The sequence below is a fragment of the Rattus norvegicus genome, chromosome 10 (genome assembly GCF_036323735.1).
Source record: "Rattus norvegicus strain BN/NHsdMcwi chromosome 10, GRCr8, whole genome shotgun sequence".
NCBI classification, from domain to species: Eukaryota; Metazoa; Chordata; class Mammalia; order Rodentia; family Muridae; genus Rattus; species Rattus norvegicus.
In genome coordinates, this window is record NC_086028.1 from 69,320,282 (window position 1) to 69,345,852 (window position 25,571).

At 42.1% G+C, this 25,571-nt stretch overlaps 1 protein-coding gene across 2 annotated transcripts; it reads left to right on the top strand.

The window, feature by feature from the left end:
- The first annotated feature begins 1,780 nt into the window (after positions 1 to 1,780).
- Ddx52 (DExD-box helicase 52) lies at positions 1,781 to 24,575 on the top strand. 2 transcript variants are annotated; one of them, NM_053525.1, is given in 15 exon segments: positions 1,845 to 1,937; positions 2,918 to 3,116; positions 8,033 to 8,166; positions 8,965 to 9,150; positions 11,137 to 11,280; positions 12,197 to 12,308; positions 13,703 to 13,775; positions 14,557 to 14,760; positions 15,809 to 15,899; positions 17,476 to 17,598; positions 17,689 to 17,839; positions 18,361 to 18,436; positions 20,192 to 20,263; positions 21,972 to 22,058; positions 24,162 to 24,575. In NM_053525.1, coding segments are annotated over 15 exon segments (1,797 nt in total). In that variant the 5' UTR covers positions 1,845 to 1,850; the 3' UTR covers positions 24,220 to 24,575.
- Positions 24,576 to 25,571: the final 996 nt, after the last annotated feature.

Here is a 25,571-nt window from a genome sequence, read left to right on the forward strand (position 1 = left end):
GGAAGTTAACTCTCTAGAGAAGCATCAATATCATGGTGCTATAACTGGATGGAAGAGACTATAACCTCCACTGTATTAACCTGGATAAACTTTGGTCCTGGCTAAGCCAAATGCTACAAACTTCTTCACAGCCTTATCTGGTCTTTTGCATGGGTTCTCAGGATCAAAGTTGGATCACCAAGTTTGCAGGGTTGGTGTCTTTACCTGCTGAGGCATCTTCCAGTCTCCTCAAAGTCCTATTTTTAGGAGGAGTAAATATACTTAAGAGTAAGATGTCCCTACTGTAAGCTGTAAGAAGGAATTAGGGAAGGGATTCATGGTGTCATACGCTCACTCCGTATCTGCTCTACTGGAGTAAGAAAGTCTCATTAGAACTGACTTTCCCCCTCTCCTTTCTATATCATATATCTACACAAATGATAGAAACATAAGATGTTAGAGTCTATGCACTGTATTATTTATATGTTGATGTCTCCCAGTTTTGTTTCTCCAGTCTCTGTCCTGAGCTTCAGACTCTTGGGTCCAAATACCAAATTGGATGTCTTCACTTAATCAACTAGTGATCTTCATGTCTACAAACATAACAATTCCATTGGTTTAGGTCTCATTCTCACCAAAAGGATGTGCTTCCTTTATTCTTAGTTCAGAAAATGGCATGCCATCAACCCAGTCCAAACCATAGTATTTAGTTTTCTTTAGAACTATTTCCTCAGCCCACACAAACTCCATCGACTACATTAATCTCTACCTCCAAACTATATCCCAAATCAATCCACACTTCTACAGATATCAACCCAAAGGCAACATCGTTTCTTCTTTAGTCTCCATTTCCACTCTTATCTGTTCTATGTCCCTTTTCCAAATAACTCCAAATAAACATGTATGATACTTTCACACATTCATTCATCAAACATTTGTTGAAAGAAAACAGAACCAGGGATCCAATAGTAAAGCAAAAATAGATCTTCATATTCCTGGACTTACATTTCAGAAGAAAGGTTAATACAAAAATAAAAAAGTTGAGTAATTCAAACACAATGAAAATGAATCTAAAAATCAAATGAGATAAACTAAGATAGCTGCCCCTTCCACAGATTTTGTTTTTGTAGCACGTTTACATTAAAATCTAAATACTCAAGCGCAAAGCCCCGGGTTCGGTCCTCAGCTCCGGAAAAAAAAAAATCTAAATATTTCATCATGCCCTTGTTATAGTTTTGAGATCTGGTTTGTTTGCCCCTGTTAGCTACAGCCACTCTGACTTTCTTTCTTCATTTCTTCCTTCGTCCCTCCCTCCTTCTTTCCATCCCGTGACACCCCCCCATCCCCCCCCCACACACACACACAAAACACCCTGTCTTTCCTTCTTTCTGTGGCACTGGAGAGAAACTCAGATCCTGGTTTCTGTTCTAACAAAGTTTCAGACCCTTTCCATTCTTCAGATGGGTTTCCTCTTATCTGGAATGCTGTTTCTACGTCTTGGGAAAGTGGCCCCTTCTCAGTTCAAACATTTGATTGAACTTAAGCAATCTAACTAAAGTAGCTTCGACCCCCTTCTCTGTCCATCACACCTTTTAATTTGTTTCACAGCACTTCCCGTTTTCCTCAGTTACAGTAACTGGTTAATAGTATCTCTGTCCTTGCTAAACTGTAACCTAATGTGCAGAATCTTGGCGTGTTGCTCATCAAACTATCACTAAAAGTCTAGAATAACCCCTCCAACGTTCCATGCCAGTCATGGCCAGGCTCCGCCTCCTGGAGCTACTTCCGCCCACTGCCTGTCCGGAAGGAGTCGCAGAGAGAGAAAGTCGTAAACGCAGGCGCTGTGAGGCTGTGGGGGCTTCTGGGTAAAGATGGATTCCTACGATCTGTTTCGCCGGCTCGGAGCCGGCGCCAAGTTCGACGTGAAGCGGTTCTCAGCAGACGCTACTCGATTCCAGGTACTTTCTGTACGCAGGGAGCCGAGTGACCGAGAAGGGGCGGGATCTGGAGAATGAGACCGGTGCCAGCCGGGCAGCCGGCACGCTGGATGCCCCGAAGCCCGGCTCCGACCACCTGGAGCATTTCCCTCCTTTGGGATTCAGCTTGACCTAAGATTTACCCCAGACTTCTGAATGATTGTTTGCTGAGCTCTGGTAGACTCAGTTGAGCCTGGCACAGATACTTTTGTTTCCCGGCTTCTTACTTTACTCACAAAGTTGGAATCCTTTCCGAGGCCCCTTAGAAACTAAGAAAGCACTTTTTCACCGTAGCCTACCCAGGTTTGACTTAATATGCAGATAAACTGTACTGTAGTGGACAGTTTTTTCCCCCATCACTCCAACCAACGGCATTTTAAGAAAACAACGAGAAGAGTGATGGTGAAATAAGGGGATTTCTTAGAGATGTAGTGAGCATGAAGGAAGTCAGTTGGGGCTCACTTGTGAAACATTTTAAACATAACCTTACTGTAAAAGAACAGCCTTTATGGAAGGTGATGTCTGTATTTCTTCGTCCTGACTGAGGTGTTGTGGTTACATTTGAACACTGGAGCAGGGTTTTCTGGAACCAAATGCTGTGTCTGCTAGTGAATATTTCTAAGATCTTCGATATGTTACTTCCTGATATCTGGATTTTTTTTTCTTCTGTCTCACTGCTATTTACCTTGTAGGGTTGGTGTGAGAATGAAGTAATTTAAACCTAATAAACATCCTAGTAAATGTATAAGTATTCATTGCTGTCGTTGTTACTGGTAGGAGGCCAGAGAGGGTTTTTGTTTGTTTCGATTCCATTTGCCTGAACACACTACTTGGCTCAACAGATTCTTGTTTAAAAGGGTGAAAAGGGTGAATTACTGAACTTGAGACCTCCATATTGCTAGTCATGGGTGAATGGAAACAGTTCTGGCAGTAAATTTCATTTAAAACTTTTGGGGTTTTAGGTAGGAAAAAGAAAATTCGGTTCTGATTCTTCAGAGACCGTGAAGGGACTAGACTTCTTCGGAAACAAGAAATCTGTCTCAGATGAGTGTGGAGGATTACAAACACAGCAGGAGCTCCAAAATGAGGAGACAACAGAAGGGGGCCTGCTGGAAAGGAGTAAGGAGCCGAAGAAGAAAAAGAGAAAGAAGATGACTGCAGGTTAGTGTTGGCTTTCTGCTCATTTTTTTTCCAGTTACAAAACAGTATGAGCTGATACAACACATACCCATTCCTTGGATTATACCCAGGTACTGGCTGTTGATTGCTGCTGTAATGCTAGTTATGCATTGCCTTTGGAGAATAATAATCCAAAGTGGGAGTGCTCTGTGAAAAGATAGGCACCACTTCCTTAGAGTAGATACCGCAGACTGACTTCCCACACCTTTGCCTGTACTGGGTTTTTTATTTGACAACAAGGATTCCCAATCTCCCTGGGATTGGAGGCTAGGGAAACGGAATAGCACATACAGATGTCACAAGATCTGAGTCTGATTCCCAGAACCCACATAAAGGTGAAAGCGTAGAACTGAGTTCACAGCCAGGCCATGTCGCTGAGTTCAAGGCCAGTCTGGCCGCCAGGGATACACAGGGAAAGAAACCCTGTCTCAAAAAAGAAGTGACTCCACCATGTTTTCCTTTGACGTCTACACATATGCTATGGCACAAACCCCTACCCCCAATAATAACACATTAAACCAAGTGCTGGGTCACAGGCATGAGCTACCACATCTGCCCTAGTGCTATTATTGGGGTTGTTTTGCCTGTTTGTTTTGTTTTTTGTCAATCTAATTAATGAAACTCTTAATTTAGATTTCATTATTATTATTCTTTGAAGCAAATATGTACCCTGGGCCGCCCTGTAACTCCTGTTGTAGTTAAGCGTGACCCTGCACACCTCATTCTGCCTCCCTCTCCCAACTGCTGTAGTTTTAGATGAGCACCATCACCTGGTTTTATGCTGTGCTAGGGATCAAACCTAGGGCTTTGTGCATGCTAGATATGTAATCTGCTCACTGAGCTGCATCATCCCCACCCCCTTCTTTTATGTATGTATGTATGTATGTATGTATGTATGTATGTATGTATGTACTTATTTATTTACTATAAATGCACTGTAGCTGTCTGCAGACACACCAGAAGAGGGCATCAGATCTCGTTACAGAGCCACCATGTGGTTGCTGGGAATTGAACTCAGGACCTCTGGAAGAGCAGTCAGTGCTCTTAACCACTGAGCCATCACTCCAGCCCCACCACCTTCTTAAAATTTATATTTTCTTGATAATTAAATGAAGTTAAGCATCTGTTTGTTTGTCTTGAGGCAGGGTTTCTGGGTAGCCCTGGGTGTCCTGGAGCTCACTATGTAGACTAGGCTGGCCTCAAATTCACAGAGATTCGCTTGTGTCTACCTTCTGAGTGCTGGAATTAAAGGCCCATGCCACTACATCCAGCTTTGACTATCTTTTAATATGTTTTGTGGATTTTTCATTTCAGCTTTTCTAAGTTTTCTTTTCCTTTGCATAGTTTTTCTTTCTCTCCCATATAGGAAATGCTCTGTAGGAGCATTTATGTGTTATGTCTATTAAGTTTCCTAGCCATGAATCTTTTTGTATAAAGTAAATACATAAATTATATAATGATGGGGAGTAAATTTCTTTCCCAAACTTCATTTCCTGTTCCCTAGTTGTGCAGTATTTTTCTTGAGATAACTGTATTCACACAGTTCTGTGCCTGTTTTCAAAAAAGATGGATATACTATTTTCATATGCACATATACTTCAGAAATATAAGTTCTCTATCTACAGTCTGTTAGGAACCTTCTGTCCCTCCTCTCTGCTCCCACCTCCTCTTTCTTGAGATGGTCTTATATGTTCCTGGCTTGCCTGGAACTGGTTATATAGACCAGGATGGCCTTAAATTTAGGGCAATACTTTTGCCACTGCCTTCCTTTTTAAAAAAACAAAACAGAACATATACCAAACAGAAAAGCAAGATATCTTGGAATTGTTTAGAATCAATAGAACATTCACTGACTTGCTCTCTTTATAAAGCATAGGAACCATTGTGTTCCACAATTAAGTTTGATTTTTAAAAAATAGTATTTTTATCCATATGTGGTGTGTGTGTGTGTGTGTGTGTGTGTGTGTGTGTGTGTGTGTGTGCATGTGTGCGCGTGGGCTTTCATATGATGTTGCACATGTGGAGGTCAGAGGACATTCTGCAGGAGTCTATTAGTCTATTTTCTCCTTCTCTCATGCACATTCTGGGAATCAATCTCATGTTGTCGGGCTTGAGGTCTAGTACCTTTGCCTGTTGAGCCATCTTGCCAGCCCTTAAGATTGATTTTACAGGGTCATCTATGATTGGCATTTAGTTTTTCCTATAGTTTTGCTGTTGCGGTGTTATAAAAATGTCATTGTACTTTGTGTGTTTGTATGACTGTATCTGTCCGACAGATACTTAGAATTCAGAGCTGGTGAGTAGATTTAGATATTAAATATAATCTACAGAAACATTGTGTCACTCAGAAACTGAGTGTCTTGTTCTTTGTCACACACACTGTATATATACTTCCTAGGGCAAGTACATACCTGGTTTGACTAGTGTCTATGTCAAGAACATTTATTATGCTTCCATGTTTCTGCTATTACATTATAAAAGCCTCTTTTTTTCCCTAGTTTCAAGGAAGGTGGTGAAACTTTTGTCTACTATTAAAAGAAATGCCACAAATTTAGAAATAGGATTCAAATGTTGGACAAGCAAAAAGCCATAGATGTGTATTATAGCCATTCAGTAATAAATGTGTGTAGGCTGTAGGACTATAATATATGTATTTATATTTAGTTAGATATGATTGTGGATTGGTGGTGATTGGGGTTTATTAGTTCTGCTGTATGTGAACCAAGTTTACCCTAGACTGCAAGGCACCATTGATTCTCCTCCACAAGCTGCCTACAGGAGATGTTTCTGGGTCTCTGTCTCTCCTTTCCTCCCCACTTCTCTTCCTCAGCCTCCCAACACCTCCCCGCAACTTCTGTCTGTCTCTCAAGTAATTCTTCCCTGTGATACCTACTGGAAATAAAATGTTTTCTCTCCATATAAATTAATCTCTCGTATTTTACATTTCTTTTGTACTAGGTTATTCACCCATTTCTTCTTAGTTTAGTAAGCTTCATATATTATGGAAATTAGCACAGAATAAAAGATCTCTTATGTTTCCTACTTGTCACTACATTTTGTAACATTGAAATCCTCAATCCTGCTTGTTTATTTGTTATAAAGAATGAATGGAGAGGTTGGGGATTTAGCTCAGCGGTAGAGCACTTGCCTAGCGAGCACAAGGCCCTGGGTTCGGTCCCCACCTCCGGAAAAAAAAGAAAAAAGAAAAAAAAAAGAATGAATGGAGCTGGGCGGTGACACACACCTTTGATCCCAGCACTCAGAAGGCAGAGGCAAGCAGATTTCTTGTGAGTTTAAGGAAGCCTCTTCTACAGAGTGAGTTCCAGGACAGCCAGGGCTACACAGAGAAACCTGTCCCAGAGAAAAGGGGGAGGGGTGGGGGAGAGAGAGAAGAGTGGATGGTGGATATAGTAGCACGTGCTTTTTAATCCTAGCTTGGGAGGCAGAGGCAGGCAGATCTCTAAATTCTTGCTAGCCTTGTCTATATAGCAAGTTCTGGGTCAGTCATAGCTACATAGTGAGACCCTGTCTAAATAAATAAATAAGATGGACAGGGAATTAAACTCTTTTCCATGGCTTTGTGTTTGTTTTTAATGGTATCTCACTGTATAGCCTATAGTGGGTCTGAAAGTTGAGATCTTCCTTAGACCAGGCTGGCTTCAAACTCAGACCTGCCTCTGCCTCCCAAGTGCTGGGATTAAAGGTGTGTGTTACCACTGTGGCTTATAACTTATGGTGCACTTAGCTTCCACCTTTCCTTCCAGACTGTCTTTGGACTGTGCTGTTTGATTGGTTGGTCCTTGCATTCCATGCCAGTGTCACTCCCTTTACTTGCTGCAGCCGTACATCTAAGAACAAAGAGAAAGCAGAGCGGCAGACAGACTGCCAAGGCATCTGATCATCCGCATACAGTGCACTGGGGGCTGCCTGGTCCACATCCAGGCTAAGTAAGAACTCAGTTACTGAGCTACAGCCAGTCCACATACACACTTTAACATACATGCAGTTTCACTGCATGTTAGTTATGTCTCAGTGAAATTAAAAAGTGCATTTTAATAATGCCACAGAGGAGCAGGAGAGATGGCTTAGCAGATAAAAGCCCTGACTGCTGTTTCAGAGCCTACAGGATGAATTCCTAGCACCCACATGGCGCTTTACAGCACCTATAACTCCAGTTCCGGGGGATGGTGGGGTGCCTCTTTTTTTTGTTTCCCTGGCTACCTAGCATACAAATATAATATACAGATAAAACACTCATACACATTAAAAAAAATCAATTAGAAACCCAGGCATAGTAATATTGGCCTACAATCTCATCACTCTGGAAGCGGAGGTAGGAAGACCTATAGTTCAAGGCCAGGCTAAAAACATAAAATATTCATTGAAGATCTTTGCCCACTACTCATAGAATTTTTTTAGATTGTTCTCACATATTTGTTGTACCGTACAAACATTAAAGATGGCTAATCTGGTCACTGAGACAATCAGATCTGTTTCTAATTGAGCCAGTGTTGTTTACAGATAGAGGAAGAACTGCTGTCTCTACGACATGGACAACCCCAAGCACGGTCATTTCATTGCTATTGCACATGAGGTCTTTCTCTATCACAGTAGTTTCTGGCTCGATGTTTGATGAACAAGCCGGCTGCCCTTGTGGACTTCTCAGTCCATCTCCTGTTTGACGCATACAGTTGTCTTAATGTCACAGCTGACAGCCAACCAGAGGAAGAGGGCGAGCCTCGGCCTCTGACTGCCACGTCACAGCCCGCCCAGTCCTGGCCTTCCATGCACTTCTCTCCCCATTGGACCCTGGCGCCTTTTCTGGTTTAGTGTGAAGTGTAGCCAGTTTGGCGCACCTAACACTGTTGCGCTTGGCACCTTTGATTTTTAAAATACAGACGTTCCTGCTCAAGAAGACCTTGACGGGACGATACAGTGGACATCCTCTGTGGAAGCAAAGCTTCAAGATAAAAAAGCCAATGGAGAGAAGAAATTAACTTCAGAAAAGTTGGAGCATCTCAGAAAGGAAAAGGTTTGAAAAATACCTTCATCTCCCAAAAGTGTGCACAGAGTTTTCACTGGACTTCCCATTTGTGAAGTTATTTTGTTAAGGTGGAAAACTAATTACATTTGTTTAGGTTTTATTTGAATGAAGACTGACAGGAGCCATCTGTGCAGTGCTGGGTGCTTGGTTATAGTTACAGTAAGATCAGGTGGAGTTTGGTTCTGGCTGTTCATGGATACGTAGCATGTATGTGTAAGAGTTCTTGAGCTCCTCAAGTTTCAAAAGTAATAGTGTGCCTAGAATCTGTTGCTTTCTCTACCCTTGCCACTTGGCTGTTGGAGACTGCAGTGCTGTGCTTCAGTGACCCAGACACCAAAATGTGGCTCTCTGTGGACTATAAGATGACCACAAGTTGCCCAGTCAGTACCACTAAACACCCTTGGCATTCAGTTTTAAGAAATTCAGGGCCGATGGGCTTGCTTTTGTTTTTAAAGTATTCAAAAGCACTGGCATTTGTAGGCTAAGAACCAGATTGAAAACATAATTTCAGAGCTTGCCTTCTGCAGGTTTCTAAAAGTTATATAAGTGTGACAGAAACACATTACAGTGCACACAGACGGGTGGGTCCCATCATTTGGGAGGGTTTTCTGTGAATACCGTGAGATGTACTTAGTGTACTTACTTGATTAGGGGCTTGTATTTAAGCAGAAAGCTTCTTGTGTCGCTGTAGCTTATGCCAGAACTGTTCCTGCTGTTGGAAAGCATCTAAGATTGTTGTTTGTTGTTTGGCCATATCCATGTTGGCTCCTTTGTCTCAATTTATAGATCAACTTCTTTCGGAACAAACACAAGATACATGTCCAAGGAACTGATCTTCCTGACCCAATTGCTACATTTCAGCAACTTGATCAAGAATATAAGATCAGTCCTCGATTGCTCCAGAATATTCTAGATGCAGGCTTCCAGGTGCCCACACCAATTCAGATGCAAGCCATTCCAGTTATGCTGCATGTGAGTATGAAGATCTAGGATGCCTGTAACATTCTCCTGTGTCTCCATTCTCTTCCTGGCCCCTTGAAATCCTTTCCACCTTTAGTCCCCTATTAAGTCTTTCATTTGATTTGAAGGTCCATCTCAAGTGTTTGTACCCCATAAAACCTGCTCATTACAAGTAGATGCCATCATTTCCTTTATTAGAACCTCGTGTGTGTGTGTGTGTGTGTGTGTGTGTGTGTGTGTGTGTGTGTGTGTGTGTGTGTGTGTGTTGTGTGTTGTGTGTGTCTTGAGTACACATAATAACCTTGAATCCATGATCCTACTGCCTTAGCCTCTCAAGTGCTGGCACTTTGGGTGTATGTGCTATACTGTGCCTGACACTTGAATATTCTTTTTCATGAAGCATTTAAACCCCCGAGCATGGAGGCTGTGTTTTGTCTTTTCTTTCTTAGTTAAGTTTGAAATGCCCAGAAGCTGCAACAGAAATACAAGTGCTTTTAAAGTTCCTATGCATATTCTAACTTGGCCTCCTCACTGCCTTCCACACTCTTTATTATTATTTTTTTTCTTTTTTTCCGGAGCTGGGGACCGAACCCAGGGCCTTGTGCTTGCTAGTCAAGCGCTCTACCACTGAGCTAAATCCCCAACCCCCACACTCTTTATTATTGACATATCCTTCACATGCAGTAAAGCACAGAGACTTTAAGTCTAAACACTGTGTAACCCACACAACTGTTCTCCAACAGAGCTGTACATTTCTGTATACCTCAGAAAATTCTGTTGTGCCCCATTCATTCCTTACCCTATCTTACCCAGAAAAAAAAACCAGAACAGTTTTCTGATTGCCATATTTTTACTTCTAGGATTTCATGTAGGACTGTCAGTAATCTTTTACTTAATCTCTTTGAAACTTATCACACATGTGCTACTAAGTAGCATTCTACTGTATGAGTACATTAGCGATATCTTAATGAATCACTTGTTGATAGAAGTGCAAATTAGATGAATTGTTTGGAAACTAAATTTTCCTGAGGACTTTAAAAAATAACAATGATGTAACCATGTAGTGGTGGCGCACACCTTTACTCTCAGTGCTTGAGGAGCAGAGACAGGCGGATCTCTGAGTTTAAAGCCAGCCTGGTCTACACAGTGATTTCCAGGATAGCCAGGGCTGTGACACAGAGAAACCCTGTCTACAAAAATAAACTAACAAATGCACAGTGAGAAGTCCCCTACCTCTCTCCTCTCCTCCTTTTCTCCCTTTTTCTTTCTCTTTTCTTCCCTCTCCCCATTTACAAAATAATCAGTTGGCTTTCAATTAAAGTAGAGGAAAGCTATGACCCCATTACACCCCATTCCATTAGTTCTTTGCTTGGTGTACTAAAATATACACGTGTGTTTGAGTGATTTTATTAACTTACATTTATTAAATTTGCATTACTTTCCTCTTAGGTTATTTCTACCATTATTCAGCTTAAGACTTTAAAAATTACAGTGATCCCTTTGAAGATTGTTATATTTTTGTCACCCAGGTTGTCCCCACTGTTTAATTCTAACATTGACTCACTCACTGTGTTATTTAACAAATTCATCCCAAGGGGATCAAATAGTACAGATACTGGGGTAAAAGATCAGTTGTGCTATGTGCTTTGGTAACAGAGTTTATGGGAAAGAAAACTTGAAGTAGTAGTTCTGATTCTCTCTGGGTTTTTGTTGTCCATGATGCTTACCATTCAAATGTACATTAGTGGCAGTGCTCTAACTAACTCTGTTAGGGCAATGGTGTCGAGGGTAGGATGTGGGGAAAAAATAGATGGGGGCCATTAAAGAAGTGGGTAGGGTGTGAACAGTTGGATTTAGTTCATTCAGTTCTAAGTGGCAGAGTGTGAGTCGGGGTTATTTGTTCAGTTTTCTTTGTTGTTTTCATGGCCGCTCACGTTGTCTAACCAGGCTCTGAAAGCTTGATAAACTCATCTTGTACTTGCTGTGCTCTGTCATTAGGGTCGGGAACTTCTGGCTTCTGCTCCTACTGGATCCGGGAAGACGTTGGCATTTAGCATCCCCATTTTAATGCAGCTGAAACAACCCACAAATAAAGGCTTTAGAGCCCTGGTTATATCCCCAACCCGAGAACTTGCCAGCCAGGTATGACTTAGAGTTTCAAAAGAATGTATTTGTGTGTGGCTTGTTATTTTTCTTGCTAAGTTGGGAAAGCTCTCAAAAGAGTGTACTCTGTATAAAACAGCATATGGGCCGCTCTTGTAAATGTCTACAATTTTCCAAAATGCGATTTGACAATCATGCTTCTTTGGTAAAGGCTCCAAGATCATTCAGATTGAGAGGGTACAGTGATATATTCATTGCTGAAACTTGTTTTGCTCATTTAGAAAAGTGAGAGATTGCTGGGCATGGTGACTCGAACCTGTAATCCCAGCACAGGGAGGTGGAGAAGAGGATCAGTACTCCAGAGTCATCTTCAGCTTTGGTTACATACCTCAGAAAATTCTGAGACCCTGTCTCAAACAGCTGAGTGCATGGCACATGCCTTTGATCCCAGCACTCTAGAGGCAGGGGATCTAGAGAGTCTCCGTGAGCTTTTGGCCAGGGCTACAGAGTGAGACCTTGTCTGAAAAAAAGAAGAAAGGAAAAGAAAACACCCCAGTTTCCTAAGAAAGTAAAAGCTCATTGATGAGTTCCTCTCTCCCAGTGTATAAATAAAACACATGCCAAGCAGTAGGACGTCTCATTCTGAAAACTGCAACAGATGGAAGGAATTCGCTTGTCTCATGGAAGTGGTTTAGGATCTTGAGTCTTTGAGCACTGCAGGCCATCCTGCAGCGCACTGCAGGTCCCTCTGTGGTTGGTAATAGGGACACCAAAGGCATAAAAGAAGCTGCGCGCCCAGGCCTCGTGTTTTTTTGTTTTTTTTTTTTTCCGGAGCTGGGGACCGAACCCAGGGCCTTGCCAGGGCCTTGCTCTTGCTAGGCAAGCGCTCTACCACTGAGCTAAATCCCCAACCCCCCCGTGTTTTAACATCGGTTCTCTTACCTCTTTGTTTTAGATTCACAGAGAATTAATTAAAATATCTGAGGGTACAGGATTCAGGATACATATGATCCACAAAGCTGCAATAGCAGCTAAGAAATTTGGACCTAAATCATCTAAGAAGTTTGGTAAGAACTTCCTGCTTAGTGTATGTAAGGGATTTGGAAATAATAAAGGTCCTAATTGCTATATAAAAGTTGTTACAGTACAAGTCAGGAGTGTGTGTGTGTGTGTGTGTGTGTGTGTGTGTGTGTGTGTGTATGTATGTGTATATGTGTGCACGCGTGTGTAAGTCAGGATTTTAGGTAACTCATTCTGGCTTCAAATCTATTTAGTTGAAAATGACCTTGAACTTCTGAGCCTCTTGCTTGGCTTCCTAAGTGCTAGGATCACAGATGTGCACCACCACACACAGGCTATGTAGTGCTAGGAATCAAACCCAGATCTTTGTGCATGGTAGGCAACTAGTGTACCAACTGAGGCACATCTCTAAGCCCCTAATTAGTTATTTTATTTTATTGAGACAGGTTTATCTGCATGGTCCCTACTATCTAGGGACTCGTTCTATAAACCAGGCTAACCTTGAACTCAGAGATCCACCTGCCTCTGCCTTTCAAGTGCCGAGATTAAAAGTGTGCGGCACCACCGTGCCCCGCTTTCATTAGTTATTTCTGAGGAAGCTGAACATGGACTTTCCTCCCTCTTTTACCCAGAAGGTCTACGCCTGTGTCACAGATGATTCTCCCACCAGTCACCACAGGGACACTTGTAGTTGTTGCAGCTGGGGTGGAGGCTAGAACTCCTGTTAAGCCTCTCAATGCCCAAGACAGCTGTCTGCAGAAAGCTGGGTGGCTCACAGTGTCAGCAGTGCTAGGGTTTGGAATCCTACCTCTTGCCCTTGGTTTTTAATCTTGTCATGGGAATACCTTGGCGGATATGATTGGATTACTTGACTCCCTTATATGAACCAGAGGCTTTGCTTTTAACTTGAACTCTGAGAATTTATTTAAGATTTTTCAAGCCAAGCATGGTGGCATGCACCTGCAGTCTCACCACTGAGGCAGGATCAGAGAAGTTTTAAGGCCAGCCTGGGATTAGGATGATACAGTGTTGTCTCATAGAAGTTGAAATGGCTCCAGGTATAGTCAAGGGTTGCAGCTCTTGCCTGGTGCCTATAATAGCAGGCCTTGACTTTACTAACCTGACACTCAGACAGGGGTAACAGGACCACGGGTTTGAGGGAGTCTGAACTACACAGCAAGACTCAGGCTCTGGCAACCAAAAGGTTGAGGAAACTGCTCAAATTGTAATAAAGAGAGCAGAGATAGAGATAAAGAGATAGAGGGAGAGGTTTACACTGTGGTGGAGGGGAAAATATATATGGCTTACTAATAATTTGATTTTTGTGTTAACAGCCCCTCCCTTCCAACTTAAGGTTATTAGCTGAAATTCTGAAGGTTTACTTCTGTACTCTAAGAGTGCATCTTAGGTCTGCAATCCCTCCTACTTGTGTTCCCTGCAGATATCCTTGTGACCACTCCAAATCGACTGATCTACTTGCTGAAGCAGGAGCCGCCAGGGATAGACCTAACAAGGTACACAGTTCTCCTGCCTTTCCCTCTCCTGCTTATGTTACTAGGTTCCTCATTACTGTGACTGATTATTTGACAAACAGAAATTTAGGGAAGGAAGGGCGGGCAGGCTGCAGTTTGAAGGCGTATGGTTCATTGTGACTCTGGGGCAGGAAGGTGAGGCCTGGAGTCCTTGCATCCACAGTTAGAAAGCAGGACAGCAATGGCTGTTGGCTATTTGCTGCCTTTCTCCTTTTTATTCGGTCTGAATCCCAACCCAACAGTGCCGTTTGTAGCGTGGGTCTTCCAGCCTCAGTTAACCTGGTCTAGATAATCCTCACAAACGGGCCCAGAGGCCTGTCTCTGGTGATTTTGGGTCCTGTCGGGTTAACGGTGTCAATTCATCACAGTTACTTTGTTCTTAGTTGCTTTTCTTGTCCTTTGGTGCCAGCTTATGTCAGTGCTATGCTGAGATTAAGAATGTGAATTATCTAGCAGAAAACTGGGAGTTAACTGGTCAGGAAGAAAATTGCACGCTTGAATAAACAGTACATGCTCCCCAAGACCTTTTTGCATCTTTTAGCAAAGGCCAAGGAATCCTGAAGGAATCTGCTGTTGTTGCTAATACAGCTTGTCTTTGAGGATTTAAAGACTGAGTTTCATTTATCATGTGTTTGTGGTCATTTTCCTTGGATTTTTTCTCGTTTGATAAAGTAGCATCACTGTTGGACTTGTTTCATGCACACTGACATTTGGAGGTGCATCCTCCAGATCTGTAACCACAGGTTGTTCTGCTGTTCCTTAGTGTTGAGTGGCTGGTAGTAGATGAGTCGGACAAACTGTTCGAAGATGGCAAAACTGGGTTTCGAGACCAGCTGGCTTCCATTTTCCTGGCCTGCACATCCCCCAAGGTCAGAAGAGCAATGTTCAGTGCAACTTTCGCATATGACGTTGAGCAGTGGTGCAAGCTCAACCTGGATAACATAGTTTCCGTATCCATTGGAGCAAGGTGAGCACTTGTTCTTTCACATCACCCCACTCACTTGTTGTCTTGGGACTGGGCGTGTGGGGAGTTGTTTTGTTGTTTTGTTCTGACTCTGAGATAGTTGTTTAGTGTGACACCAAGTGAGAGAAGTTTGACCGATAGAAATGTGCTTTTCAAAGTCAAGATTAAGGACTTTTCAGAATAGCACAATGAAGATTCTCATGTTTGCATATTTATTCACCTTAGCATCATTCATTCATTCTTTCTTTCTTTCTTTCTTTCACAAAACATGCCATAAGCTCTGTGGCCACCCATACTTAGTTTCTCTGATTGTGTAAGTAGGACTGCATGGTCCTACTGCTGTTACTTAGCCACGTGATAAGTAATTCTGGTATAAAAAGTGAATTTGAGGGGTTGGGGATTTAGCTCAGTGGTAGAGCGCTTGCCTAGGAAGCGCAAGGCCCTGGGTTCGGTCCCCAGCTCCGAAAAAAAAAAAGTGAATTTGGTAAGCACCAGGGATGTAGTTCCATGATTGACAGAGCAGTTACGTAGCAGGAGATCTCTGTTCCGTTCTCCTGCACTGGAAAAGGGTTTGAGCTAGATAAGCATTTTGTGCTAAGCAAATGCACTACCTTAGTTTAAAAAAAATGATCAAGGAGAAGCCTGGGTTGGCAAGATGGCGCAACAGTAAGGGTTGCTTCCACTAAGCTTGCTGCTGAGGTAGATAGATCCCAGAACCATGTGTGGAGGGACAGACTTGGGAAAGTTGGTGCTGTGTCACACAGGTGACATGGTGGTCAGAGGACAACTCTTGGGAGTTGATTTAGTTTCAGGCTGACCCATTTACCCGGCAAGAGCCTTTACCTAAGCTCTGTGCCATCCCTGGCTGTTTGGGGTTTTGGTTTTTGTCTTGTTTTATTTTTAGACAGCAAAGCTTTTTTACATCTAGTCCCAGCAGACTAGTTTTAAACTCACCGAGCCCTATGCCACCCTCCCAGATGCTGGGATTGCAGGTCCTTACCAGCATGCCTCGCTAAAATTTGATTCGTAAAAGATACATTTTTCTTCGCAGGAATTCTGCAGTTGAAACTGTTGAACAAGAGCTTCTGTTTGTTGGATCGGAGACTGGAAAACTTCTGGCCATGAGAGAACTTGTTAAAAAAGTATGTTCAAGTGCACTCTGGACTCCTGGTAAAGGTCATCCACATTTGATCATCATCCTGCATTTGTATTTAGTGTTGATCCAGTGCATGGTGAGGTGTCTGTTCCTTGCTGGAGTAGTGCCCCGAGTCCACCTCTGCCTGTCCATGTGTCCTTCACTCCCTCATCTCTGCTGGTTCGTTAGAGATGACCTGGGGCACTGAGGAATGAGTGATGCCTTCAGTCTGCTTCTGTTTTTTTTATCACAAAATAAGTACTGAGGAGAAGCCTTGGTTAGAAAGTTAAGAAGCTGGAGAGTTGGCACTTACGGTTCTTTCAGAGAACCTGGGTTCAAGTCCCAGCACCCACACGGAGCCTCACAACCATCTCTAACTCCTGTTCCAGGGCACCTGACACCCTCTCTGACCCTGTGAGCACCAGGCACAAACTTGGCCACATACATACATGTAAGCAGAACACTCATTTACATAAAAAGATGTGGGTTCAGGGTAAGGAAGCAGAAAGTATAAGTGGTAGGTCTGCTTTTTGGAATTTATTCTTCTAAATGAGCACAGATACATCAACTGCCTTAATGGTAGAGGAGTTAGGACGGTTGAAGATGGAAATCTTATGGAGGCGTTTTACAACTCTGGGGCCTAGAAGAGGCATGGTACAGGAGCCAGGGCATGGACTTCTGAGCTGGACAGCCTAGGGATTGGAGCTGTACCACTTTCTACCTCAAAGGTGACAGCAGATGTGACCATAGAATGCTGAGAGCTTCTAGGTGATGAAGCTTAGGTGTTTCTTGACTCTGCTGGGGAGTAGGGATTTTGTATTTGTTTACATTGGGACAACTAGAGCTAAAGATACAGGAAAACTCTAAAGTTGTAGTAAGTAGGTGAATTAAAGACAGTTTTTACATTATGACCAGAATCAAAGTTCTGGGGCTAAGAGGTGGTGGTTTTAGCATGGGCATACATTATTATAAGAAGGCAAGTTTGTTGGAATTAGTTTGATAAGAAATGCCATTCAGGGATGGATGGTGAGGAAGATGGAGGTGGATTGAGACACTGGCAATAGAAGTGTATGTCTTAGAAGTTCTATTGCTGTGATAAAACACTGTGACAAAAAAAAAAAAAAAAGTGACTTAGCGAAGAAGAGTTTATTTCAGCTCACAGTTCCACATCAGAGTCCATCACTAAGGGACATCAGAGCAGGCACATAGAGGCAAGAACTGATGGAGAGGCGCTGGAGGGATGCTGCCTAATGGCTTGCTCTCGGATAGCTTGTTCAGCCTGCTTCCTTATAGCACCTGGGATCACCTGCCTAGAGATGGCACCACTCAAAGTGCGTTGGCCCATCAATCACTCATTAAGAAAATATACTACAGTCTTGCCTGCAGACAAATCTTTATGGAGGTGTTTCAGTTGAGAGTCCCTCTTCCCAGATTTCTTATGTTTTATGTCAGATTGACATAAAACTTGCCAGGACAATGCACTAAATTGAATGGGTTGTTTGTGAACTAAAGACATATTATGAGGTATTGATTGTATTCTTTCTGACAAGCTATATGTGCTGAGTTTTGCTTCTTTCTCCTAGGGCTTCAATCCACCTGTCCTTGTTTTTGTTCAGTCCATTGAAAGGGCTAAAGAGCTTTTCCATGAGCTCATATATGAAGGTATTAATGTGGACGTCATTCATGCAGAAAGAACACAGCAGCAGGTAGAAAGTCAACTGTACTGCAAACATCATGCACTGCCTGTTTGCTGTGTAGACTGGTACTAAAGCATTTAATCTGTCTTCTTTCACCAGAGAGATAACACAGTCCACAGCTTCAGAGCAGGAAAAATCTGGGTTCTTATTTGTACAGCCTTGCTTGCAAGAGGGATTGACTTTAAAGGTGTAAACCTGGTCATCAATTATGATTTCCCAACCAGCTCAGTGGAATACATCCATAGGATAGGTGAGCCTTTGTTTCCATGCCCTTGTTGCCTACTTAATCTTTCTCAGCACCTCTACTATTCCCACTAGATATACTCACTCTTTGGTTTTAGGTGCTATGAAAATCCAATGACCTTTTTTCAGGCGTGGGGGAGGTTACATTTTCCTACTTAATGATGTGTGTGAGCATGCCGATAGTGTGGGGGATTGAAGGAGGAAGACATCAGGTGTCGGTCCTCAACTTTCCAGTTGTTTGAGGTAGTGTCTTTCTTGCCCTTCCTTGTATATGTCAGGATAATGACCTCCGAGCTTTCAGGAAGTCCCTCATTTCTACCTCCCATCTTAACATAGGGACACGGATTACAGACATGTCTTACTGCTCTAGCTTTTACGTGGATTTTGGGAATTTAAACTCCTATCCTCTTGTTTGTACAAGTGATTTCCCACTGAGACATCTCTCCAAATCTCAAAGTCCTTTATGTAAACTTTGAGAGTCCAGTTAAACAAACAAATAAAACATTTTCATGGTCTGGTCTCTCTTAGGTCGAACTGGAAGAGCAGGGAATAGGGGAAAGGCTGTTACATTTTTCACCGAAGATGATAAACCATTACTAAGAAGGTAAATTAAGGGATGGGATGTAGCTGGGTTGTAGAGCTCTTGTCTGGTGTGTTTGATTCTAGCATCACTCCTACCACCCCACCATCCAAAAATTTAAGAAGCATGTAAATTAGGAAATATAGCTTGGTATTTTGGTTGCAGCTGATAAAAGTGTTCCATTATTTTTCTGTGTGTATTAGTAGATAATTACAAATGACTGTGTCCCAGATTCTGTTACTGATATATTAGTTAACTAAATTCTGTTACTGATATATTAGTTAACTAAATTCTGTTACTGATATATTAGTTAACTAAATTTTAGCCATGAGCTAGATGTGATGCTTGCTGCCTGTGATCTTAGTACTTAGGAGGCAGAGCCAAGTAGATCACCACAAGTTTGAGGCCAAGAATCAGGGGAGAGATCTGGGACAATGTTTTTGCTCTTCCCCTACTAGAATTTGGAAGTGTTGTCAGTGAAATATATAGTTTTAGGTTTCAGAGTAACAGAACTCACCAGAGTTGGGCAGTGCTATTTATTGTTTAATTGTATGTGTTTGTGTGGGGGGTATTACTGTGTACCTCAGGCTTGCTTTAGTCTCTGAGTAGCATGCTATCATCAGACTCACAGCCTATACCTCCCAAATCCTGCAGTGATGGGCGTGTTGCTAAGGTTGTGGGTTACTGAAAAGTTACTGAAATCTCTGTAGGGGTTTTTAGTCCAGTCAGGGCCCTCTTTTACCATGGTGCATCCATTCTTTTATTTTGGGACCAGATGGAGTTTGGAATTTAGTCCCAGAATCACTTGCCATAGAGGAAAAAGTATTTTAGTGGCACATTTTATTTTTGTCAGTTGTAGCCCTTTGAAGTCTGGATATCGTACACTTTTAGACTCTCCAGTCTTAATTTAGTTCATCATTACAGATTTTTATGCAGATTTCTGATTTTGGAGACAGGGTTTCACTGTGTAGCCTAGGCTGGCCTGAAACTCACAGTCTGCCTGCCTCTGTCTCCCAATAGCTAGTATTATAGGCTTGTGCCACCAACCTCAGCTGTAAAGGTGCAGTGTCCTCTGTATTCTGACTGCCTACGGTAATTTTTGACTGAAGGATTACTGATAGCACCTACATTCTATACGTGTGCCTTCAAAGCTTCCACTTTGTCAGCATGCTTTGTCTTGCTTTCAGCTTAATCTACTGTTCCCACTCGATATACTCACTCTTTGATTTTAGGTGCTGTGAAAATCCAATGACCTTTTTTCAGGCGTGGGGGAGGTTACATTTTCCTACTTAATGATGTGTGTGAGCATGCTGATAGTGTTGGGGATTGAAGGAAGACATCAGGTGTCTTAATAATCACGAACGAGGATATGACTGATGACTCCAGCATCGGCTAGCTCTATGATCATTAGTGTTTCATCTGTAAGAAGGGGTTTGTAGGAGTTTCCACACTGTCATTGTGAGGCTCACATGGGTTATTATATGTAGAAATCTGGCGGTCCAGCCCTTAGTGATCCTGTCACTTAACGAACTGAGGCTCACTTCCAGCTTTGCTGAGGATTGGAAGCAGCTGCTCCCTACAGTTACTCATCCTTGTATTGATTTCAGTCCGGTGACTGCTTCTCTCAGGGATCTAGTGTGGTTACATTTGACAGCAGTTGGTATTCTCTGAGAAGACTGTTCTGGAATATTCTGTGTAGTTTTAGTTCCCCTTGTGTTGTACATGACTAATTTTGTACACTAATGAACTGTGTTCCTGGTCTGTGGGTTTCTTTTTCAGTGTTGCCAATGTTATCCAGCAGGCTGGTTGTCCTGTACCTGAATACATCAAAGGTTTCCAGAAACTACTGAGGTGTGCGTTTAAACTCATTCCGGGCCTTTTCTCCGGGTCTTTACACACTCTTGCTTTTTATTTTGTTTCTTCGTCTTTGCCTTTATTTAGTTTGTAGTTTAAGTGTGTGTGTGTATGTATGTCTGTGTATATACACTCCAGAATGGTGCATGTTTAATTTTACTTTTTTTTTTTTTTTTTTGCTTATTTGGTTTTTGTTTTGTTTTGGAGACAGAGTTATACTACGTAGCCACAGGTTGTCCTGAAACTCACTATGTAGGCCAGGCTGACCTCAAATTCACAGACATTTGCCTGCCTTTGATCCCAAACAGTAGGATTATAAAGGCATGTATGCCACTGTGCCTGGCAAACTTTTTCCTGTTTTTAATCTTTTTTTTTTTTTTTTTTTTTTTTTTTTGTATGTAAGTACACTGTCCCTGTCTTCAGACATTCGAGAAGAGGGCATCGAATCCCATTACAGATGGTTGTGAACCACCATGTGGTTGCTGGGAATTAAACTAAGGATCTCTGGAAGAACAGTTAGTGATCTTAACTGCTGAGCCGTCCTTCCAACCTCATGTTTTTAATCTTATATACAAATGGTTCTTGAGTTATAACAGGTTTAAGATCATCTAAGCTCATTGTAAACTGAAAGTATTATAAGTAGAAAACGGGCTAGGCAGTGGTGGCACATGCCTGTCGCCCAGCATACAGGAGGCAGAGGGAGGTGGGTTTCAGAGTTTGAGGTCAGTCTGGTCTACAGAGTGAGTTCCAGGACAGGCAATACTACAAAGAAAAACCATGTTTCAAAAAAACCAAAAAGGGGGCGGGGCGTTTAAAAATGCATTAAAGCACATCTAATCTGCCAAACATTCTAGCACAGTAGCCCAGTGAACTGTAGGCTTTCAGGGCTTATGTGGTTTCAGGTGTTTTTTGAGGCAGGGTCTCACTCCTTACTTAGGTTGACTTGAAAGTCACAGCACTCTTTCTGCCGTGACGTTCTAATTACTGAGATTACAGGCTTGGGTCCCACACCTGCTAGAGTATAAGTAGAGTGACTTACTTGGAGTTCTGGTTCCCTGCTGCCATCCAGCATGGCTACAAAATTTTGTGCACGTACTGCCTGCTGGAAGGGCCAAAGTGCAGAGCAGTATCTGCCGAACAGGAGACGCTGCATTATAAAGGGAAAGGCTGTGCTGTGGCTTCTCTAACAGCATCAGCTGGGTGTGCTCCTTCCCTCTGCTCTTGCCTGTTGAGTTTCCTGTGCGTGTAGCCGAGTGACATTTACTGCATTCACAGTCCTGTGTACTCAGCACCTGTCTGCAGGACTCTTCCTCTTCAACATACTCTAATCCCAACAGTGAGGTGCCTTTAAAGCCTTTTTAAGTAAACATTTTACTTTAGAATACATTAGTTTCTTCTTAGCTTTTCAGTTTTGAAATTGGATTCTTAAAAACTATTCAGGGGATAAAATATGCTTAAATTACTAATAATGGTTACTTGTCTCGAATCAGATTCTTTAATGCTTATTGACATAGAGCATGAGATTGTCTCAGAATGTATTTAACCACTGCCAGTGTGATTTAAAGGTTGATTTCCTGTGACCTTGCAGAGCAGTTGTAAGCTGTCAGCTGATCTGGTCCACTGAAACGAGTAGAGCCTCATGTAGCTGCAGCTTCTGAATGAGCTTGTGCTTGATTTCTTTCCTCTCTCACTTCTTAACTTCCAGCAAACAAAAGAAAAAAATGATTAAGAAGCCATTGGAAAGGGAGAGCATTAGTACAACTCCAAAATATTTCTTAGAGCAAGCTAAACAGTAAGTACCTATATGGTAAGAAATTGATACATAATTAGAGTAGACAATGTTTCTCCTTAAGAGGCATTTTTAGAATATATAGATAATCCATTATAGGATATGGTAAAAATATGTCTTGGAATGCCTTTGATTTGGGAATTTGCATATTTTAGTGTTGAAATTTTTCTGTATCTATATTATCTATATTAATCATCTGGGTTTCCTGTCATATTTGAAAATAAAGTTTGCTATGAATTAGAATTGCACTTCATATTCTGCCCCGTCTGTCATGCTGCTGAAGCCAATAGTTAGGATCCTTGACAGATACTGATCAAACCTTTCTTGAAGTTTCTGTCTCCTGAACAGGATGTCATATGATCTTAGGCTTATGCTGAGGTGCACTGTATCCTTTAAAAATTATTACTTAGGTTTTTTTCAGGGCAGGGGGTAGGGGTGGGGGAATACTTAGTATAGGTCTTGTAGGATACAAACAGGTATGTTTTATCTACTAATGCTAGGAAGCTATATGTTTTGGTAGGGGTTTACCAGAATATTCTGAGTTCTATTATCCTAATTAAAGAAGATGATACTTTTCACAAATTTCCCAGTTCTAGAATAGCATGTTCTCTAATAGAATCTGGCAGCTTGTGTGTGTGTGTGTGTGTGTGTGTTGTGTCTGTCTGTCTGTCTGTCTGTCTGTGTCTCCTAGACTAGCACAGTTCACTACAGAGACTTGATGCTGATGAGGTAGAGAAATTAGTGTAAAACAGGCCATACGAGAACATTAGATGGCTTTAAACAAAGGAATTTGCATAAGGGGAAGGTCTGGGGGGCTGGTACTGTTAGAGAAGTGTCGAGGAGGTAGACATGTTTAAGGACAGGTGAGATTTAGGTCTTTAGAAAGAACGAAGCGATCAGTCGTCTGAAACTGTTTAGCAGAACAGGAGGCTTGCACAGCATTCTAGTGCTGTAGAAATAAAGTCCACTCCAGGTGCTGACAGTGCACAGCCTATCCCAGAATTTTGATGTTTTTCCAGATTGAGTGTGGAGGAATTCACACCACAAACTTAAAGATTTGGAAGCGTAGTAATTTAAATTCCATTGGTGCTTTCTCAATTTTATGAATTCCTAATATAGTAATGTAGGGATGTGATGTGTGTGTACAGTTTTTGTGTGGCAGCTCGTTTGTCTGGAGTATCATGAGGGCCATTAGGCGCCTTTCAGGGTCTTACTTCTTAGGAGAGCTAAAATTACAAGTGCACCTCTCTCAGGTGGAGGCTTTTCTGGAACCTGAAAGTCAGATGGTGCATAGCATGGAGACTATTGAATTTAATAGGATACAGCAGTATTTTTTATTTTTTTATATTATTATTTACATTAAACACTTTTGAGTACACTTTAAATGTTTTGTGTTTATAGCATTCTTTGGGCTTATTACAGCTTAGCTACAAGAAGCCTCAGGAGTGCTGGTTAAGTCTGTGGTATCAGCCACACACTAAGGCTTTCTTCCCATTTCTTCTAACTTAAAGACCGTCTTTCTAAACATAAGACCAAGATCCATCACGATCTGGTTCGTGCTCCTTCTCCACTACAGAGACAGGTTGCTTTGGGGAGCATAAGCTCATGTCTCCAGCTTAGCTTCCACATTCAACTTGGAACCCGATCCCTCGTTGTCTAGAGGCCTCCCTTCCGGCCCTACAGACCCAGCCTGGTGTGGCAAGGGGCAGGTTTGGATTTGGAGCCTAAAAGCTGATTCTAATAGGAACTTTTCTTGGACGACTTGGGCAAGTTGTGTGATGACCAGCAGGTTTTATCTTTCTGCCTTGTTGTCTTCATTTGAGAAATGCATGTACAAACAACACTTAACAGCAAACAGTGTCTAGTACTTAGCACAGAACCATTAGGTCAAGGCCAGACTCTGGTTTGTGCTGTGTAGTGGTGTAGTTGGTTATAATGTTTTTCATGTGGACAGTGATTTTAATGCTAGGCAGAGACCTAGTAAACATCTTTATTTCCAGTTCCTCAGATGCTTTGCTGTACAGCATTCTAGCACATGTTTCTTTAGCCTCGGTTATAGAAGTAAATTTATAGAGTTTCTGATTCACCATGTCTTCCTTTTCATAGGAAAAAGGTTGCTGGCCAAAACAGCAAGAAGAAAGAAACTCTTAAAGGAAAAAGTTAAAAATAAACACCCTGCAGTGCAATTTATGAACTCGGCATGAATTCTCATGGAGTACCTACAACTATCTTTACCAAACATTTTAAGTCAACAAGGGTATGAGAGAACAAAATGGTCCTGATTTAGTGACTTGTCAAGCTTCACTTTGTAAATGGGATTTATACAATGGAAATAACATGCATTGACATTTCTGCCTGAATCTAGAGAGCTACTTCTTATAGAAGAACAAAGCTGATGCTAAAATAACACCCATGTGGTGAACTCTTAAGGATTTTGCCCTTCAAGTGTGAAGGAAAGTGTGATGCATGCTGTGGAGAGGCATCTGGAACAGAATTTTAAAATAAAACCTTGAGCTCGCATGCACCATCCACACTTGTGTGCGTGAGAGCCGTGTGTGTGGGGTGTGAACAAGAACGGTGACACAGGCCAGCCACAGGAAGAAGCCTAGGGCTCCCTTTAATGTGTCTTGTGGTCTGAGCCATGAGGAGGTCCCCGTCTGTGCTTATCCAACTTCCAGAAGATTGGAAACTGCAGTCTGTTGAAGTTTACTTTTCCTTCACTGGTGAGGAGGCTCATGCTTGACTGTCAGTGTTCAACTGGAAGATTCTGCTCAGCCTCCCCATCTGACTCCACTCTCTGTCATTTAACCATGCTCTTTCCACTCAAGATGATTTTGCTTGAAAGCTGATAGCATTCATTCTATCCCACCCTGATAAGGAAGAACATTCCCGTTACACGATATACCTGGCTTCATTGTCTCAGACACTTATCTTTGCTGAGGCTTGATGCTCTTCATCCACCCTCGCCATTCCGACCAAGGCAGTGTGCAGTGTGCAGGCTTTACTTAATTACCTGCTTTGCACAGTGGAATAAAAACGGTTTGGTACAAGTTGAAGCACTTAAGACTGGAGCCTAGAATTGCTCAGGCTTGGTGCTGCCATAGGACTGCAACATAGGTGACTGCCAGCAACTGAATTAAGCCTCTTCTCCTTTACTCTAGGCAGCTGATGCTTCAGTCTAAAATCAGCACAGGAGACCTTTTTAATATTATTTGTTTTGAAAAGGGATCTCTGTATTCTGGACTGGTCTAGAACTCATAGCAGTTCTCCTGTTTCAGCCCCTTTACTTCTGAGAGTACAAACATAAGACTGTCTTGAATAGATGGGACAAAGATTTTTTTTTAATCAGGCTTCATTTAAATAAATTGCTCCAGAGAGCAAAACCTATTCTTGCAGACAACTGAGTCCGTGTGTATCCTGAAGTAGGTATACATTTGAAACTTTTGTCAACTGCATGCTTTCATTTTAGACCTTCAGCTTTTTTCCTGTGTTTTAAGACTAAAAGTACCTCCTATC